The sequence below is a fragment of the Onychostruthus taczanowskii genome, unplaced genomic scaffold, assembly GCF_017590055.1.
Source record: "Onychostruthus taczanowskii isolate IOZ18803 unplaced genomic scaffold, ASM1759005v1 scaffold54, whole genome shotgun sequence".
Classification (NCBI taxonomy): Eukaryota; Metazoa; Chordata; class Aves; order Passeriformes; family Passeridae; genus Onychostruthus; species Onychostruthus taczanowskii.
In genome coordinates this window covers 4,342,174-4,361,858 of record NW_024503013.1, presented here as the reverse complement: position 1 = coordinate 4,361,858, position 19,685 = coordinate 4,342,174, and the positions used below count along the sequence as shown (strand labels likewise).

At 36.8% G+C, this 19,685-nt stretch overlaps 1 protein-coding gene across 1 annotated transcript in view; it reads right to left on the bottom strand.

The window, feature by feature from the left end:
- Positions 1-5,720: 5,720 nt before the first annotated feature.
- Positions 5,721-19,685, bottom strand: part of CEP126 (centrosomal protein 126) — a 34,752-nt gene continuing 20,787 nt past the window's right edge. Inside the window, exons 6-10 of the mRNA XM_041417057.1 lie at positions 13,312-15,427; positions 9,265-9,389; positions 8,883-8,970; positions 8,147-8,356; positions 5,721-5,785 (exon numbers count right to left, since the gene is read on the bottom strand). Coding sequence (XP_041272991.1) covers positions 5,721-5,785; positions 8,147-8,356; positions 8,883-8,970; positions 9,265-9,389; positions 13,312-15,427 — 2,604 coding nt within the window. The remainder of the gene's footprint in view (positions 5,786-8,146; positions 8,357-8,882; positions 8,971-9,264; positions 9,390-13,311; positions 15,428-19,685) is intronic.

The window sequence follows — 19,685 nt, the reverse complement described above, 5'->3', positions numbered from 1 at the left end:
CCCATTACCACTGCAGCTCTTGTCACCACCAAGACCTTATTAATGAGCATAGGCAAGGACCCTGCAGTCTAATGACTGTGGCTGGAAGAACGTTCCAGAATAGAAAGGAGAACCATACCCTTGTTTAGAACTCCCAGGCCACTGTGGCAGCTCCAGCTGCAGCCCAGAAAGTCCCTGTCTTGCTACCTGTCCCTGTCAGTGCTGAGGACTTGTCATAGACCCCACATGTCTGTAGCTGCACCTGTCCCTCACATCCACAGCACTGTCATGCCTGTCACTTCTGCTTCCAATGCCAATGGCAGGCCTCAGGTACATTGGCTCCTGCCATCCTAAAGCCCAGCTGCAGTGGATGGTGGCTATTTGCTGTGGTGCCCTCCCAGATACAGAAGTAGATAATTTTCTTCCTGGCAGCATTGGAGGCTGCTACACAGGTGATGGAAGAAAAGGTGGACCTTGCTAGGGTAGGGGGGCTTCCACGCCCTCTTAAGCCCTGATGGGGTGTAAAGGTTGTCTTAACATCAGCCCATTTCTTCTAACCTGGCCTTCTCCTGGCCATGTCTGCACTCAGGAGGCTGTTTGTCAATGACACCCTCATGAGGCTCTGCTCTGGCTTTTCACAAGTGCTCAGAATCCAGCTGCTGCCCCTGGGCCCACTCTCACAGTGCACATTCCTGATGCCCATGGGTCACCCTGTTTAGACACCTAAACAAAAGCTATACTTCACTATTGTCATAAGAGCCAAAGTCACCTCAGAAACAAGGTTATAACTTTTGAGTTGAAGCCTGTAACGCTAAAACAAAAAACAAATTTAAAATTATTTTCCTGGAAATGCAAATGCAGACACCTGCTTTTGAAAGAATGTCTTCAGGTAATTGAGGAAGTTGACCCATGGGCTTTACTTTTGCCACCTAAACTGCCACCCAGGAGTAGAAACCTGGATAGGCTGCTGCTCTGGCTTGCAGAGTAGCCACTATCATGGCCTCTGGTATTTGGATTATTTGCTTTCCTCTCTCTTAATCTCTGTTGGGAAACCTTCCCCCACTATTTAAATATGAAATCCTCACCATACTGGAATGTCACAGGGGACTGCTGACAAACAGAGATGTAAGGGCTCAGTACTTCAGCGCAAACCAATTTTGAGTTCCAACTCAAAATGCTCCTTGTTAGTTTGTTTCATGCCTTTTGCTGGGAATTCAACATTTATTTGAGACCAAAGACCAAGTAAGTACTGACACACATCAAAATCCTTTAGGCACCACTTCAGCTATAATTTCTCTTTTCTGGCAGAACTGTCAGAACAGATAGCAACAGTGGTCATAAGAAACCAAGTTTCTGCAATTTTGATGTTTAAATACAGTTTATCTTAACAGTCTCCAGACTGCAGTCAGCCCCTTTAAGCCAGATTTTTCCTCCAAAGATGTAGTAATGCCTAGCTAGAGGAGAAAGGTTATTTATTATTTATTATTCCATTCTTCAAAATATTTTCTGGGAAAAAAATAATCTTTCCCTAAACCTTCTTTGTAAAATTTAAGCTGCTATTTGCTATGTGTAGTTCACATTGGTCTTGGTCACCTTGACACAGGTTAATGGCAGGTTAATTAGAGCAGGTAGCTCTAATCCCTGAGAAACTGTCCATTGTTACGATGGGCACGTTTTCCTCTTCTCTTTGTCTTACAGGACGGTTCCTTCCTAAGCAATGGCAGCACTTTTTAGACAATGATATGATGACGTTGGTATGATGTGGAGCAACAAAATTTTTAAAATAGTTTTGCCAAATGATCATTTAAGAGTTTCTTTTGGGAAGATGCATTCCATTTATAGAATACCAGTCTCTAAATAGAGGGAGATATTCCTGTGGGTGCACTCTTATGGCACTGAGTCCGCTCCTGAAATAAGGCTCTCCTAAGCTTCCATACGCTTTGTTTCAAAGACTAGCAGTAACACTGTGTGGGGATGAGGCACAGCTCTGGTGGAAGCAGGGGAGTGCTTAACCCCCGAGACAAACCCTACAATTGTTACTGTGTAGGTATGAACAGAAAATGAGGCATCTAATACAGAGTTATAAATTGAGAGATTTTGTAAATTCTTTTTATTGCTTCTTGTAGCTAATTACAGCTTAAATTTGTTGACTGATTATGCTTGTTTAAAAAAAAAAAAGGAGATGTGGATGTGGCACCTGGGTACTTGGTTTAGTAGCAAACACTGCAGTGTCAGGTTGAACTCAATGATCTTCCAACTGAAATGTTTTTGTGATTTTATGATTCTATGAATGCTTATCTACTTGTTATCAAAACAGCAGAGGAAGTGAAAATGAAGAAGTTAAAAACTTACAATTTCTTAGCAATTAACTAACTTCACAAATTTAAGTATCATGCTGGTTAACAAAAGGCCTTTAATCCAGAACTGGCATAACAATTCAGATGGGTTTTTAAAAACTGATTTTACAATAAAGAGCAGAATAGACTTAGTTATCCTAAAAATGCTTACCAGTCAAATGACATTCATTATTTGAGTTTCTGCTTTCTTCTTAATTTTCTTGCTAATTTTGTAGTGTCAAACAGTATACACACTGCAAATAAAGTACATAAAGCCAAAAGATCCTGTAACAGATATTGTCAGTGTCTGCTGTACAATTGCAGTGGGTTGCCAGCTGGAGGTACTCTGGTACTGCTGTGAGGCTATTGCAGGGCTCACACAAGGGGCTGAATGCACTGCTGAATACTCTATAATAAAACAGAATATAATGAGATATTCATGTATATAAAAAGAAATGTGATTATGTATAATATTCAAGAAACATCATTTGATGGTATAATGTGATCTGTTTTCCATGCTATAAACAACTACATACCTTCATCTGGATTTACAGGTTGGTATTGCAGAGTGCAAGGTCCTTCACAGAAATCACTGAGTATTTTATTTGGCTGCTCTGAAACAAGGAGAGCTGAAACAGGTTGTTCTCTTGGTGAAGTAAAAATTCAAAACCCCATTGTTTCTCCCAGCAGACTTGATGAAATCTCATTCATCTGTACTTTTTCTGTAGCTGGGTACTTGTATGACAGTTCATTCTTATCAAGAAGAATTCCAAACCAGTGGCTGAGATTTGAATGCATATCTATAGCTGGACACCTGTTTCAGTGTGTCAGTATATACTTGTAGTGAAAGAAGAGTCTTAAATGTCCAACAGTGAACTTACAGTTCCAGAGTCTGGACAGCCTGAGCAATATCTAGTGTTTGTATCTTATTCATGAAATAAAAATCTTGTAGAAGAATCAGTGGGAGAAAGCTTTGTCACAGACCAGTCAGCCAAGAAAGAATTCTGTCCACTGAAAACCAGGGAAATGCATTGGTGAGGAGAACAGCTTTGTTTCCTTTTTTTAAAATGTAAGACAGATGAAGGATCAGAGAAAAAGCTTAGATCCAATAAAGTTAACTGTGACACTTAGATCCAATAAAGGTAACTGTGCAGAAAAAACCCAAAATTTACAAGTTGTTTAGCCATAAATTTATAAGACAGGAGGCAGAAGAAAGGAAGCTGAGGTTCCAAGTCACACGTATTACTGAGATTCATGAGAAGAAAAGCACTTATGCACTGTGGTCTTTTCACAGTCCCACTTCAAAACCAGGCAATCATTTTGAATTTAGGAGCTGGGATGCTTCCTGGGGTGTTTTGGTCTCAAATTCAGAAAGTTGCAAAAGCCTTATGAATAGAGAATATTTTCTTTAACATTCTTGGTAACAGCTTATCCAGCAAAGTATAAGCAGTATGCAAAACAGATCATCTTGAGTGTGATCACACAGCATGTACAGGACCACCAGGGTATCAGGCCCAGCTTTTCTAAACTGTGGGTTTAGAAAAGACAGGTCCTCTTTGACTGACGTGATCTCCTTCTGTGACCACGTGAACCACTTCGTGGATGCAGGAAAGGCTGTACATATTCTTTCTCTGGACTTCAGTAAAGTCTTTGGCACAGTTTCCCGCAGCAGTCTCCTGGAAAACTGGCTGCTTATGGTGAATGGATGTAAAAAACTGTCTAGCTGGCTGAGCCCAGAAAGTGGTCATGCCTGGAGTTACATCCAGCTGGCACCCTGTGGGTGAAACCATAGGTTTCCCAAGGGCTCAGTGCTGGGGCCAGTTCTTTATCACTGATCTGGATTAGGGGATGAATACATTCTCAGTCACTTTGCAGCTGACACCAAGTTGGGTTGGAGTGTTGATCTGCTGGTGGCTCTGCAGGGCAATCTGGAAAGGCTGGATCGATGATAAAAGTTGGTCAAGGTCAACTGTATGAGGTTTAAGAAGGTGCAGTGACCCAGGTCCTGCACCTGGGTCACTGCAACCCCAGGCAGTGCTACAGGCTGGGGCAGAGTGGCTGGGAAGTTACCAGATGGAAAAAGAATCTGGCTGCGCTGGTCAACAGCCAGTGTGTGCCCAGGTGGCCAAGAAGGCCGATGGCACCCTGGCCTGGATCAGCCCTGGTGTGGCAGAAGAAGCAGGGCAGTGACCGTCCCCCTGTACTCAGCACTGCTGAGGCCACAGCTCCAATCCTGTGCTCAGCTCTGGGCCCCTCACTGCAGGAAAGACATTGAGGGGCTGGAGCATGTCCAGGGAAGGGCAACGGAGCTGGGGAAGGGGCCAGTACCTGAATCCTGTGAAGAGTAGCTGAGGGAGCTGGGGGTGTTCAGCCTGGAGAAAAGAAGGCCCAGGGGAGACCATACTGCTCTCTACAACTGCCAGGAAGAAGGATGTAGCCAGGTGGGAGCTGGTCTCTTCTCCCACGTAAAAAGTGACAAGAGGAAACAGCCTTCAGTTGTGTCAGGGGAGGTTTAGACTGGATATTAGGATGATTTTTATCATGGAAAAGGTTGTCAGTCATTGAAACATGCTCCAGGGTGGTGTCCACATCCCTGGAGGTATTTAAAACACATGTAGATGAAGCACTTAAAGATGTGGGCTAGGGATGGACTTCATGATCTGAGAGAACTTTTTCAACCAAAACCATTGTATGATTCTATGTTTCTAAGTCTCTGGTCATATCTATAATTTTTCTTCAGTGTAAATTTAGAGCATAGGAGAAGACTGATGATACAGAATTATAAATACTAGCTCCTGCATCATACACTGAACTTTTGAAAAGTAAATTTTGTACTTCAGACATCATACCCCTATTCATTTTATTTATTTATTCCAGGTATCATATTTTGTTTCCAGCTGACAAGATCTACAATACACAAAACAAAATACAAATACCTACTGAAGAAAGGTAATACCTATCACTTGTAGAAAATGGTATATCTTCAGGTCAAAGTAGGAATTCATTGCATTAGCAATTATTTTATGAACTACCATGCATAATTATCCCTTTTCACTCTAAATTGTTAAGAACAACAAATTATTTATGAGTTACATATACTTCAAATGGACTCTGCTAAATAACTGTTCCTTAAAAGTTCTTGGGACTTCCTGGACTTAGCAAATGTCTTCAAATACCAAAACTAAAATGAAGTCAGAGGATGAGGCAGTCTGATATAATCTGTTAAAGCCTGTTTACAGTAATATAAAGTTCATGTTTGTTGGGGCTTTTTTTACATAAACAGAAAATAGGGCAAGCCAGCTGAACACACTGATTACAGTATTTTCAATTATATTTTTACACTAAAAGAAGCCATAAGGTTAGTTTGTAGAAATTAAAGCTGAACACATTTAAATTAAATACTTACTAAGTGTTGCTTATCTGCAAAACATGTGTAGCAAATGGGTTTCTGGTAATGGCTTTTTGAACATCTGAAAAAGCATGAAAGTGTATAATGAATTGAAAATAAACAAAATACTTCAATAATAAAAATAACACTCATAGTCAAATATTCAACTCAAAACTTTCTGAAGATTGTGAAAATGTAATTTAATAGCACTGGTTTTATTTCCCCTACCAACAGCTGCTGAAGTATAGGCCATACCTCTATTTTAAAAGTTTGCATCTAAATAGTATATGAACAAAAAATTTAGTACCAATAAAGACATCTAAAGCTAGAGAAAAGAATGCCATCTGCTCTTCAGCAACAAATATTCCAAATGTAGATTGGTGATTGACTACTATTCATTAAAAAGACCTATAAAATTTTTACAGTTTTTTTAATCTGGTAACATGTGAAAACAAAGCCAAAAGAAGGTATACAAAAAGACAACAGCTAAGAAAAGCAATGTACTTGCATGATGTGTAAATACCTACAACACTTAGTTACTTACAAGTACTTACATGTAAGTCTACCTGTAAAATTTCCCAGCTTCCTATTACCAGTTTTAATCCCCAAATAATTAGGCATGCTAATTAAATTTCTGAGATACATATGTAGGTGTACGTATTACACTAACTTTCACGGTTACTTCTTTTGCTGTTAATCTGTTAATTCCTATGATTCTTTCACTGTTTCTTTCATATTGCTATGTACTTTTCTTACAGTTTTTCTTTTCACATTTCAAAAATTTCAGTGTTCTTGCTCCCAGTTCTTTTGCTGAATTCACCTTTCCCTTCTTTGTAATTTCTCTCTGTTACTTAGGAATTTAGCTTTATATGCTCATAATTCTCTTTTCATATCTACTTTCTTAACCTGCACACATCATACTGAAACAGTTTTCTGGTAAAAAATAGATTCTTAATTGTCCATTTGTCTGGAAGCAATAACCACAGGTTATGATACAATGAAATTCTGAGCCACTGTTTGACAGAGCAAGAATTGTAAGGTACAGCTGCACAGTTTCTAAACAATTGCAAAGATTTTTTATTCTGCTGTTGCAGTGTATAGGAAACTTTTTCCTCAAAGTCAGACTATCCACCATGTAGTGTAGAAATTTACAGATTATGTGCAGAAGTTTAATAAACCCTGGTTTAGTTTGATTCCAGTCAATAAGGGAGTAAATTTGGGTTACCCGACCATAAATGGTGCAGTCCAGAAGGAATAGTAGTGGATTAGTACAGTGAAATCAATGGACTTTAAGAAAGCATATTCTAATAAACTGAAATAATTGGCATGTAAAATTTTATATTAAAGAAATGCAAGGAAAATGTGAAGTTCAGGAGAGCTGTCAATTCCATGTAGAGCACAAATGGCAAGCAGTTATTCCAATCATATAAAAAGCCAATCAGCCAAGCAGAAGAGACTAAGTCATAAGGTCCCCACTGATTTCAAGTACAGGACGGAGCACACAAAATACCAAACGATGCCAAACTGATGTGAATGTTTAATGGAAGACCTGTATGATCACATCAGTCAAAGCAAATCAAAGTAGCAAGAGACTCAAGAAGTAAGTTTGTTCTTCAAGTGTAATATCATAGGATGACTAATGAAAGTGTTAGCTAATTAATCACTGAGGAAAAATTATTATGAACAAGTACAGACTTTTTCCCCGCTTTTTCAGCAAAATGGAAGCTGTGACTGAGTTCACATAAAGAGCACCAGTATAAAGCAGGTGAGAAATCAACCTGGCATAAAGGAAGAGCAAGTTAGAGAACACTTAGGTAAGTCTGACATTTTTAAAATGGGTGAACAAGTAATATTCACTTATACATTTAGATTTATCTGCATCAATGTCAGAACTCCTTATTTATTATTTCTAGCCTTTCAGAATTCATGGAGAAGAGGAACATTCCAAAATATTAGAAGTAAGAAAATGAAAAGCCCATTCATTATAAAGGACTGAATTTGCAAAACTATATGACACAGAGGGCAATAATTTGCAAAAATAATTTAAAAAAATGAAGATGGATAAGCTTTGGAACAGATTTCCAAGAGAGGCTGATGCACCTGATGCACCTTGATGGAACAATTTTGACAAACATCACTTACAAACAACATCTACAGTTAGGATGAGCCAGTTTCTGAAGGTGTCCTCTCATCACATTTAGAGTTATTTTTTACCAAGGCAAAGTCATCATTATTTGAAATTAATTTAATTGACTCAAAAAAGGGTTTCCTGATTTTGATACACTCTTTGCTACATTTAGTAAATAATAATAATAATAACAGCAACAACATTAGAAAATATTTCTATTACAGGATACATGTTTTTAATCCAAAAACTCGATGGCAACAAAATATAAAGTTATTTAATTAATTGATGTAGCATTATATTTATTATCCAACTTACTTTGTAGCTTTTGATTCAGACAATCCAGAGACTGGAAAATCTTCTGTTCTTCTACAGAAAGAGTACTCCTGCCTGGACACAGAGCCCTTTTAAGCAGTGAGAGCTGTCTGTCTGGCTTCACACGGTCCATGGCTGCCAGGATTTCGCCCTCTGCAATTGGTGTACTTGCTAGTTTTTCTGCCACTAGGAACTGAGCAGTGCTTTCCGAAACTGAAGAGATTACAGGGGGAACTTCAAATGAGAAGGGCTCATTTGAATAAACATTTAAATAAACTGCTCTTTTTCATAACCATAGGTCTGTGAAACACACAAAATTGACTTTAAAAGAAGAAAAAGGTGGGAAAATCAAGAAACATGATATATTAGAAAATGAAATAATTAAGGACACTAATGCATCTTACAAATGGCACCAGAGTAAGTACTATTGAGTTTGGAAATATGTAATGATAGCGAACAATACCTGTCCACATCATACAGTTATATGTGACACATACAGTTAAAAAAACACCAGGAATTGAATGAAAATGGAATATATGTTGTAATGCATTTATAAAACCATTAATATCATGCTATATGAAGATATATCTTATATTTACAGGAAAAAAATTGCTGTATAGAATTACCCTTTCTTACTTGGAATCACTGATGCCAAAAGATACAAGCCATGTTACACAGTGGGTATATTCTGTCATTCTACTTTATGTATAAAGAACTGAAGTGAGTTGTGTTACTATACCTTCCTCAGTTTTAGAGATGTTTTTCATCTTTTGTACTGGATCAAATGCAGACTGAATGGGACTCAGCTGGACAGCACATAATGAATTCTATAAAAAATATTGTAAGAGTATTTTAAGTATAATTAAAAGTAACTATACTACCTTCTGAACATGTTTTAATATTTTGTATTACCAAATGTTTTCAAGTGAAAAAAATATTATGGTACACAAACATAGAGATGTATTCCAGTTGGTTTTATTCTTTTCATTAGCAGTGACAGCAAGCTGACTATGCACATTGATTCAAAATCACGCGACAATGAACAAATCTTTGATATTCCTGAAACTCTTTCCATTTGAAGATAAGTAACATATTTATTTTTTATAGCATTTTATATTAACCTGTGCATGAGGAGCAGGCTTCCATAGTTTAGAGATGACACTTTGTCTTCTGCATTCTGAAAAACCTCGGTGTGTATTTTCATAGTTGCCAAAAACCTGATTTTGTCTTGTAACAGGAACACCGCCTTAAATGACATGCAGACAAAAGTAAACCAAAAATGTGTAAACAACATGATAAATATTGTAGTAGCAGAACTAACAATGGGGAATAAATATCTCTGTCCACATTTAGATATTTACATCTGATCTCCAGAAACTGTCTTGGATGTGGACATAAGCAGCTTAAGTGAAGCCCTATGTTGAGTCCCAGAAAATAAAGATGGTCTGTACAGGGGTACAAGGTGCTACCAAGTAAAAAGGAGAATGAAAGGTGAGCTGCAATATAAAAAAAATCAAATAAGTAATGTTTTAGAAAATAAACTGCATTTAGAGAATAATCTTAAAGTCTAACTGTCCAACACAATAAATCACTGTTGATAAATTGTTGTATCTATATGTTAATTGATTCAACTTTCATTAAGATTCCATAATAGTGTGCAGAAACATGTAGTAGTTCACAAAGTTTAATAACAAAGTTATTCACAAAATCACAGAATGGTAGAGGTGGGGAGGGACCTTCTGAGGCCATCTGGTCCAGTGCCCCCACTCTAGCAGGGGCACATAGAGCTCATTGCCCAGGACCATGCCCAGATGGCTTTTGAGTGACTCCAAGAATGGAGACTCAAGAAAGTCTCTGGGCAATTTATGCCAGTGCTCAGTCACTCTTGCAATAAAAAAAAGTCTCCTGATGTTCAGAGGGAACTTCCTGTGATACAGTTTGTATGCACTGCTCAGGTACTTTCAGTGGGCACCATAAGTCTAAGTCTAAAAGTCCTCTTTGCAGCTTCCTTCCTTCCTTCCTTCCAGTTATTTACAGACATTAGTAAGACTCCCCAAGGCCTTCTCTTCTCCAGGCTAAATACTCCAAGCTCTCAGCCTTTCCTCATAGGAGAGGTGCTCCCATCCCTTCATCATATTTGTGGCTCTTTGCTAGACTCTAGCATGTCTGTGTCTCTCTCATACTGAGGAGCCCAGAACTGAACACACCATTCCAGGTGTGGCCTCACAGGTGTTGTGAGATTTAAAAGTCATGGATTTAAACCTTATTTCTACAGCTTGGCATTTTGTAGTTAAACTAATAATTCATATGTCTTTGTACTGTTTTTTAAAAGGCAGTATTGCTGTGTAGCATTTTCTCTCAGCCAGAGAGGTCTAATCTAGACACCGTACCTTAAATTTATCTCAGTTTTTCCTGGTGTAGAAATACGTTTTCAAAATTGAAGCCTGAAGTTTCAAAATTAAAATTATGTTCTTAATTAAACTTTCATGCCTACAAACTGGAGATGCAAATGAGTATTTTCATATGCAACTCAGGAATCTACATACCAAGGAGATACTATATTCTTATTTGTAAATACAGTTACTAGATTTGTAAATGGAGTTAGTTGATTTAAACTTGGGAACACAAATTACCTATTTATTTACAAAAGAAATATTTATATGTTCAGTTTAATTACCAGTTTATAATTTGACCAAGAGCTGCATTACTGATTCTAACACAATTTTATTTTTTTCTGGTTATTACAGTAACATTAAAGCAGAATTCTTATCACTCATAGAAAAAGAAAATAATTGATCCTAGAAACATATTTGAAACTAGTCATCTGGCTGCTGTCATCAATAGTAACATGGGACACATTAGCTTTGAAACATTGTCATTTAATTATGCAAATTATTGTAACACAATACATGGTGCTGAATAACATCTAAAAAGGAAGGGAAATGTGATCATGTTATATTAAATATGAGAGAAAATTTAAAAGAAAAGAAAAAAGAAGAACCCCCTTGTTATATTAGTAATCACATAATGTTCTTCTGGAAAATAGAATTCAAAGTTGCTCTATGTCTATGCATCAATACTTAATTTAATTAATTTGCAAAACTAGAGAGAACAAGGAGAACATTCCTTTGAGACATATAAGACAAAATAATGATAATCAATAGCATCTTTAGGGTCTGAGCAATCTTCTGCTATTTAACTTTAAGCACGTTAATTAGCCTCATATTTGTCACAGGCTAAAGGTTAAACACATTTTAAAGCCTTTACTGACTGAACAAGAAAGGTGTTAAAAATTCTAACATCCAGCTAGAATAATATGCTGTAATATGTGCCAGGCAGAAGATATACAACTTGAAGCTTGGAAGCCAAACTAAATTAAGAGTCTCATGGACAACAATTGCATTCATCTGGTTCTCACTTTCTGCACATTTGGCAAAGCATTGCAACAGATCACTTTTTCTACAGTGTCTTCACAAACCCCATGGAACTCTGCAGATACTTTACTAGAGAGCAGTGCAGTATTTAGTCTCTAAGCAAGCACTTTAGGACAAGACTATGGTGTCTATGTGCATTTGCAGGCAATTGAACAAGTAATAGCAAGTCTGTAAATTATCTAGAGTATTTAAAATAAAGCAGACTTTCAAAATACAAAATATAAGCAGCTACTGAGAGAGGGCAACCCACATAAATTTTAAAAGGCAGTTACTCAGCCCTTCTCCAAAAGAGCTGGAGGTATGTGACGCTGGGGATGTAGCATTTAAAGCTGCAGTGCACAACTTGGACCCAGGACATTTCCTGATTCATTGATCTGATGTGCAGATAAGGACATCAAGAGACAAAAATCTCTGCTGGAGGCAAGGCGTGGTAAAGCAAGTCTTCATTCATTTCCAATGTAAAATCAAATAGGTTAAGTCACACAGATCTTAAACTCATCTGTTTGACTTTGAACTGGAACAGACAAGCAGATAATATTTTCTGTTCCCACCCCTGCTTTAGGCCAAGAATATTCACCTGCTTGCATCTGCTCTTACACAACAGAGCTGTTCTGAATCACTCCATTAAAACTGTAAAAACTGTTAAAACTGTAGATAAACAGTATTACTGTAGATAAAACTAAAAATGTGGGGGATTACTGTAGATAAAACTAAAAATGTGTGGGGGGGTTAAAGTTAAGGGTATTCATCATTTTGTTAGAAAGTATCTTTGAGTTCCATGGCCAATCCTTGGGGTGATCTCAGCATGCGAAGCAGTTTGGACTACTGCTTGTACCTGAAGCAGGGAGTACAGCTCTCAGGAGCTCCAGCTGCAGCTCTCAGTAGGAAGCAAACCAGCATACTACATAGAAATTACAAGCACAAGGACATCATCAATGCCCAAGGCACAGAATATGTGCCTAGGCTGCACAGGACAAACAAGGCAAATCAAAAAGCATGAAATGTCAATTGAAATGTAAACCCCAGGAGACTGAAGTTTATTCTCCCAAAAATCTCTTATCCATCTTTCCTGTATCTTATAAACCAATTTGTGCCTCATATTGTTGCCAAGGTTAATTTTTAATAAAATGCAGGATTGTTCCTGAAATTTCTTAAAATTCTTTATAAATCAGATATACCTTGCAGCAGAGCAATGTTTGCCTGGCAGAAGATCTTTAATTTTAACTAATCTTTAATTTTTGCTCAGCTTTTAATAGTATTAGTGGGACTAAGTCCCAGTAATTGTAGGCATTTATAGTATCAGCATTTTAAAAACACAGCAGAACTAAACTTCTTTCACTCTCATATGGCAGTGACTGTTGGACAACAAAGCTATCACTCTTAGTTACCTTGTAAAACTCACTTGTATAAACTTAGTCACTTCCTCCTATATCATTATTCAGACCACCTGTCACATCTGCTCATTAGTCATGAATATAATCTCAGGGAAAATACTTCCTTTTCATTAAATATTGCAGAGAGCTATTAAAAATGAGGACTGACGTTTGAGAGGCCTCTGGGCACCACTAGAATAGAAATGAGAATGACAAACGGTGAAAGCTTGTTAAAACTGGCTGTGTTGTGTGAATGGATGAAAAGGTTGGATGTTTTAACTGAAAACAAATCTGTGATGTATTTGAAGAAGACTTTTGTCTGAACATTCCCCCACCCCAGACCCAGAAACATGACTCTTACCAGTAGCAGAGTCTTTTGGAGCTTGGGTAGAATGTGCTCCGTGCCAGAAGGTGCTTGTTTTTCCAGCTGCTGGGATATGATGGAGATGTAATCTATTTTCTGTGTTAACAGGTCTTCTCTCAGAGCAAGTTACTGAATGATTTTGACAGGCGCTTGCCTTAACATTATTTACAGAGCCAGTATTTTTTGCCCAAAGTTTGTATTTGGCCGTGCAGCAGTCAGGTGTAGAGATGGCAGTGGCCAAGCCAGCACAGCCAGCAATAGTCTCACTGTTTCCTCCACTGCTCCTATTTAAAACCTGACTGGCTGGCACAACATGCCTGTCATTGAAATCACTGCTGCTAGCACCAGTAGCTTGCAGACTGGCAGGCAGCACTGACTGACACCCAGGGCTGGCTGTGTTCTCAACACTTCTGTTTCCTGGCAGAGGTGTGGAAGGTGGGTGAGGTGAGAGGTATTTCCCTGGAGCTTTTTGAGTTTTGTTGGATTCAGTGCCTGATTGCAGTTGGATCATAGTGCCTCTTCTCTTCTTGGGCATGAAATGTGACTGGACTCTTAGAGATGTTGCTTTTCTGGATATTTTTGCCTTACTTTTCAGTTGATCACCTTCTTTAATTTTAGCATTATTGCTATATACTGGGAGTTTACTTGCTTCATCTTTTGATACCATCCAAGCTTTCTTAGCAGATCCTGTAGATGTAAATATATTCTGAGATGGGTATTTTTTATTTGATTTTTCAGTATTACTGTTTGGTTTTGACATGTAAGAATTTTCCTGAGGATTTTTTATGAAGATGAGGTTTGAAGCAACAATACTTAAATTATTCTTAGGAAGGTTATTTGCAGTTTGAACACATTGCAGTTTTGAAGAACATATTTCTCTGATGCTTTTTTCACAGCATTTTTCATTATTTTCTATTATTATCTGGTCAATTTCATCACACCATTTTAGCTTCCTATTGCATTTTTCATTTTGTGAACTTTTCTTTTTTATTTTTGCCAGTTCTAAACTGTCTCTGATAGATGACATGAGTTGAGTTCCAAAACTGATTGCATGGTCTGTAAGCACAGCTTTGAAATTACTGGGTTCATATACAGAACCCTTCTTTAAGATACTTCTGAATAACTTCACTCTTTTTCTATCAAGAATATTATTTTTCAGGATTTTGTCCTGTGCAGAAGTGTCAGAATTGAACTCTGTATCAGATAACAATGACATATTTTCAATTATATTTTCCTCTCTTTCTTTATTATTCTGTTGCTTAACTTCTGACAGAACTGAGGCATTTGGTATGTCCTGAAATAAAGATGTTTCTGAAATAATATCATTCATACATTTAATATTTTCTTCTTTTGTTTCAGTCATTTTTCCTGAGGTTTTTTTTAAAAAGCCTGTACTCATGTTTTTGTCCTTTGCTAATACATCAGCTGTGCTAGGAATGCCAGTGGAACATCCCTGATTAGGAAATAAGATTACAGATGTTGCAATAGGTTGACTGGATGCTTGCATAAATTTAGTTCTCTCCTGTGGGGTCATTTTAAAACTCTGATCTTGCATCAGATCCTGAATTCTTTCTCCTGGATTAGAATCAGGGCTGTCCCAGGCTCTGCTAGGATTGAAAACAGGATGACCAGTGGCAAATGTCCTAACTGTTCCAGAAGATGGCTTGCTTCTGTCTGTTATGTTTTGCAGAAAACTAAATGCATTACTTAGAGAGCTCTTTTGCTTACCAGAGGCAGAGAATTCTGCAGGTTGTTTTCCAGATCTGTGAGAAGCAGATGATTCCTCTTCTGAAGTGTTTACATGTTCAACAGGAGTTAGAACATTGTGTTTAGCTAAAAGATCATGAATAGGTATGTTGTGGTAGTGTAGCAAATCTACATTTCTCAGACAATTATTTAGATGTGCATTTTTAGAAGTACTTTGATCTGTGTGAAGTAAACCATTATTCCTAGTCTGGCATTTTTCTGGATCATACAGGGCACAGTCACACTGTGTGGTAAAAGATGATTCACTCTGTGTTGTGCAATTTCCATTTTGTTCTCCAGCCTCAAGACTGTCAAGGCTCATCATGCTTTCTGAATCATCTGTTTCTTTGACTTCTTGATGAAAATTCTGAAATACAGGCATAAAACCAAACTCTCAGATTTATCAGAAATGTCATTTTGCTGATAATAATTTTTCATTAATGAGAGATTAGACAAAATAAATATTGAGCCTAGTGTTTTTGTGACTTGGGGTCATATCTCCATGAGTGTTTCCATCAAGTCAAAATTTACCTGTGCTAAATTGCAAAATAAAATTATATAGTTTGAGGAGAAATCCAGAGAAGAGAGCAGCATAGTTCAAGAAATTCAATCTTAAATTATATATAAATCTGCAATATTAAAAAAGGAACTAAATTTATCTGAACAACAGCACTGTTTCTGAATTTCCCTGTGAGACTGGGTGGTTTTCATGCTCTGCAAGGGTACTTGAGTTATAAATTGAAAGAAAATCCATGAAAATGAAGGTTTGATAGGGGATCTACCCCAAACTGCAACTTTTCCATATTACTAGACTGAGTATATTTCTTTTCATACAAAGTGCCACAAGTGATGCGGAGTTAAGCCCTGTCATGGCAAACACAGAAAAATCTCTTGGTTATCATAACCACAGTGATTAACAACTCACCCCGGTGAAACTCCTTCTTCAAGTCTTTCAGAAAGAAGAAAATATCTCCTATTCTATGAGGACAGATCAAGTCCCAGGGCATAAGGAACTCTCATCCACTTCCCCAAGCTTTTCATTACATTTTAATGGAGTCACAAATAACAGCAACTGGCACCATCTGAAACACCAGTGGGACAGTTGTGTGTATGAACTGTACAAATGTTGTCTTCACTATTACTCCTCTGTCCAAGCACTGAGATGCTGACATGGATGCAAACACATGCTTTGTTAAGTACAAGACTTCAAAATACACATGAACATAAAGGAAAACAAGCATGTCAACAATTTTCAGTCTCATACACTCTTGCCTGGAAGTTCACTTTCACACAGCTCAGCAGCAAAGTAATTTTAAACCTTATGTTGGACAAAACTGGTGTGAAAAATTAAGAGAAGTTGAATTAGATAAGCACTCTTATGCAATAAATGGAAAATGTTTCAAGCAGCAAAATCTGTTAACCTAGGGTGAGTGACTATATATCCCCTAGCAATGACATTGAATTAACATTTTGAAAACTCACCAAACAAACACAGAATTCTTTAGCGAATAATAACACACTTTTGTAGCAAACATTTTTTATTCCAATAAAATTGTCATATCTAAATATTGTGTATTTTATAACTGTACAAATAAATTAAACTGCAGAGAAAAACCTTAGTAAGACCCGAAAGACTTTTTATTATTGAATTAAATCTTATCTTGCACTAAAGGTTTAGAGGTTGGTGCAGTCTTCCGTTATAGTTATGATCTGAGATAAAGATACTAAATTGAAGATCAAAGAAGGAAGTGAAGGGAAAGATCCCTTTAGCGAACATTTTCAAACAAAACCTATACAAACTGGTGGCCTTCTAATAAAAAAGTGCCACTTTGTTAGTTATTTATTAACCTTTATTTTTGCCTTAATTATATTGTTAACCTCTGTTTGAACTTCCCCAAACAAGGAAAAAACATATACTCAGAGTTTTTTGTATCAGGTCAAATTTAAGAACTAATTTTGAAATTTTCAGAAGGGGATAAAAAAACAGTGAAAAGAAATTACAGCTGTCAGGCTTACTTCTTGTCTAATTTGGAAACTGCACCTGTATAGCAAAACGTGCTTCTCAAATGACAAAGAGAAGAAAAATTTTGCAAAGATAGATTTTAAAAAAACCTTCTCTTGATAGGAGGTTAGCTTAAGCAGGTAAATCTGGAGGGCGCAACAACATTTCCAACTTTCAAAAATTAAAAAATAATAAAAAATCTATGTAACTGTGTTCCAGAGGTTGAAAATAGACTTGTTCCTACATTATGTAAATAAGTATGCTCCTCATAAAGCAAAACCCCATGAAAAGCAAAATCTCAGTTGAGGTAGCATCCAGAAGTGTTAGGAACTAAAGAACAAAGAAGGAGTTCCCATTTAAACACACATTAGCTCTTACTTAGTTCATGCAAATTTAGTTCATTTACATTTATTTTGTGGCATCATACAATTTCATCCTTTCACAGATTAAAGATGCTTAACATTCTTATTAAAATATTTACATATTTCCCATTTCAAAGTCCTATGTAATGCAAATCAATGTCCCATTTCCTTGTAAAAATGTGTAATTAGAAGTACTTCTGCAGAAATAAAAAAGCATTCAACAATTATCCTTTTTTAGTGACCAATAAGTGCAGGAAATAAACCTAGAAATCCCAATGACTTAATTTTATTTAATCTGTGAGAATATGAGAGGATGATAAGAAAACAAAATGTTCATAGAGTACTATATTGTTATTTACTGGATTTACATTTTTCCTGTTATATAAGTACAATTTATTGTATTGCCTACAGCCTGCATTATCTTATGTCATAATGCATGAAATCTAACACCCACACATTCTCACATTCCTGGGAAAGGAATACTTCCGAGGACTTAAAGAGGTCACTTGTATGTCTTAGGACTTAGAACAGCTGTGTCAAGCAATTTCATTTCAGTAAAGCACTAAAACAAAGGGAAAACATGAGCCTAAGAGATCTTTCATAAGGCCAGTGAAAGAAGAACATAGCAACAAGTAAGATTTTAAGTGAACCTGACAAGTGAATTTTCTGCCAAAAGGACTTTGTCAGAATGCTATTACACCAAAAAGCTGCTACATGCATATTTGACGTTTTCTGCAAAAAGTGCTGACTGTTCATAATTCCAAGACATGAATAGGAATACTCTTCTGAAGAAAAAATCCTGAAAAAATGCTACCTATTCTAAAAACCAAGGCCCCTCACACCTCTCACACTACTTACTATTTTTGATAATTCCAACTGGTTTCTTTACAGAAATTCTTTGCTTTCAAATGTGTATATTTATCATGTCACACTTGACATTGGCTGTGAAGTAAAAGACACCACTGAACTTGTTTAGATGCCAAACTAACTTTCAAAGCCAGTGAGGTACCTAAACAATTCATTTCAAATTTACCAACTATGGAATTGGGAAAGTCCATTCAAAATTAATAATTAATTTCTATATGAGTTTGAAAAACATCACATACATAGCACTACACAATACTTATTTCTCAGAAGATCTGGGTAGACTCAAGAGAGCAAGTGACACTGTGAGAGGATTTTGGTGCTTACCTTACACAAGAGTTCCATTCTATTGTGCCAAACCCACCAAAGAAGCTCTGAAGGCGTAGGATGACCAGAGAAAAGCTTACTATCAACACCGCTGTCTTTCCCAGTCTGATGCCTATGTGCCTGATCTCCTCCCAGGCTAAGAATACAGAAAGTACCTATCTATGAATCGATGAGTTTTTGAAAGGACCTTTTTAAAATATCATCACAGGATGCTGGAAATGCAGGTTCAAACTTCTCAGTATAAAAAGAACTTGTTTCTAATTTCTTAGGAAAAGAAGGAGGCAATATCAGTAAGCCATACTTTCAGAAGATTTGAAAAGGGATCTGAACACTGAATATCAATGTTTTGTTCTGATTTTCAGTCTTAATAAGCCCTGAGGTAAATGTACATAATGTGTAGGAAACAGATTTTCAGCTGAACTTGTCTCTCTGTTGCTTTAGCATCTCAGTACTCAGAGTGCTGTTTCTAAGGCACCCTGTCACAGGTGTCCAACTCTCACACACTAATCTGGTCAGTTCCAGGAGTGCAATTAAAAAAAGTGGAGTGGAGGAGTGCAGGTAAAAATACTATTAAAATTGTTAAATGATTAAATGGTGAGGCAGTGTGCACCATAATGCATTATTCCCTTTTTTTGTTTCAAACCCAGTAAAAATTCAGTTTGAGCAGGCATCGCCTACCCCACAAATCTGTCATAAAACAATAGCATGAGATTGCATAATTAAAAAGCCTGATAAGGCAGATAGCCATATAGAAATACTGACCATGGATATGAACTATGAATTCTAGAAGTTCTTTAGTGTTTAACTAATAATCATTTTAATGACTACAGTTAAAAGATTTGAATTATCTGGAGCCACAAGATCAATAAAAAATAATAGATTAAAAGTATTTGACCAGTACACAGTTCCTGATTGAATCAGTGTGTGAATATAATTTTTAAAATAATCTCTTGTTCATCTGAGGAACCCTACCAGAGCTCTTTATTTTCTAAAAAAATAGTATAAATTCTTTTAGTCAATGAAAAAGGATTGCTTTTTCTTTTAGCAGTATGCTTTGTAAATATGGAAGA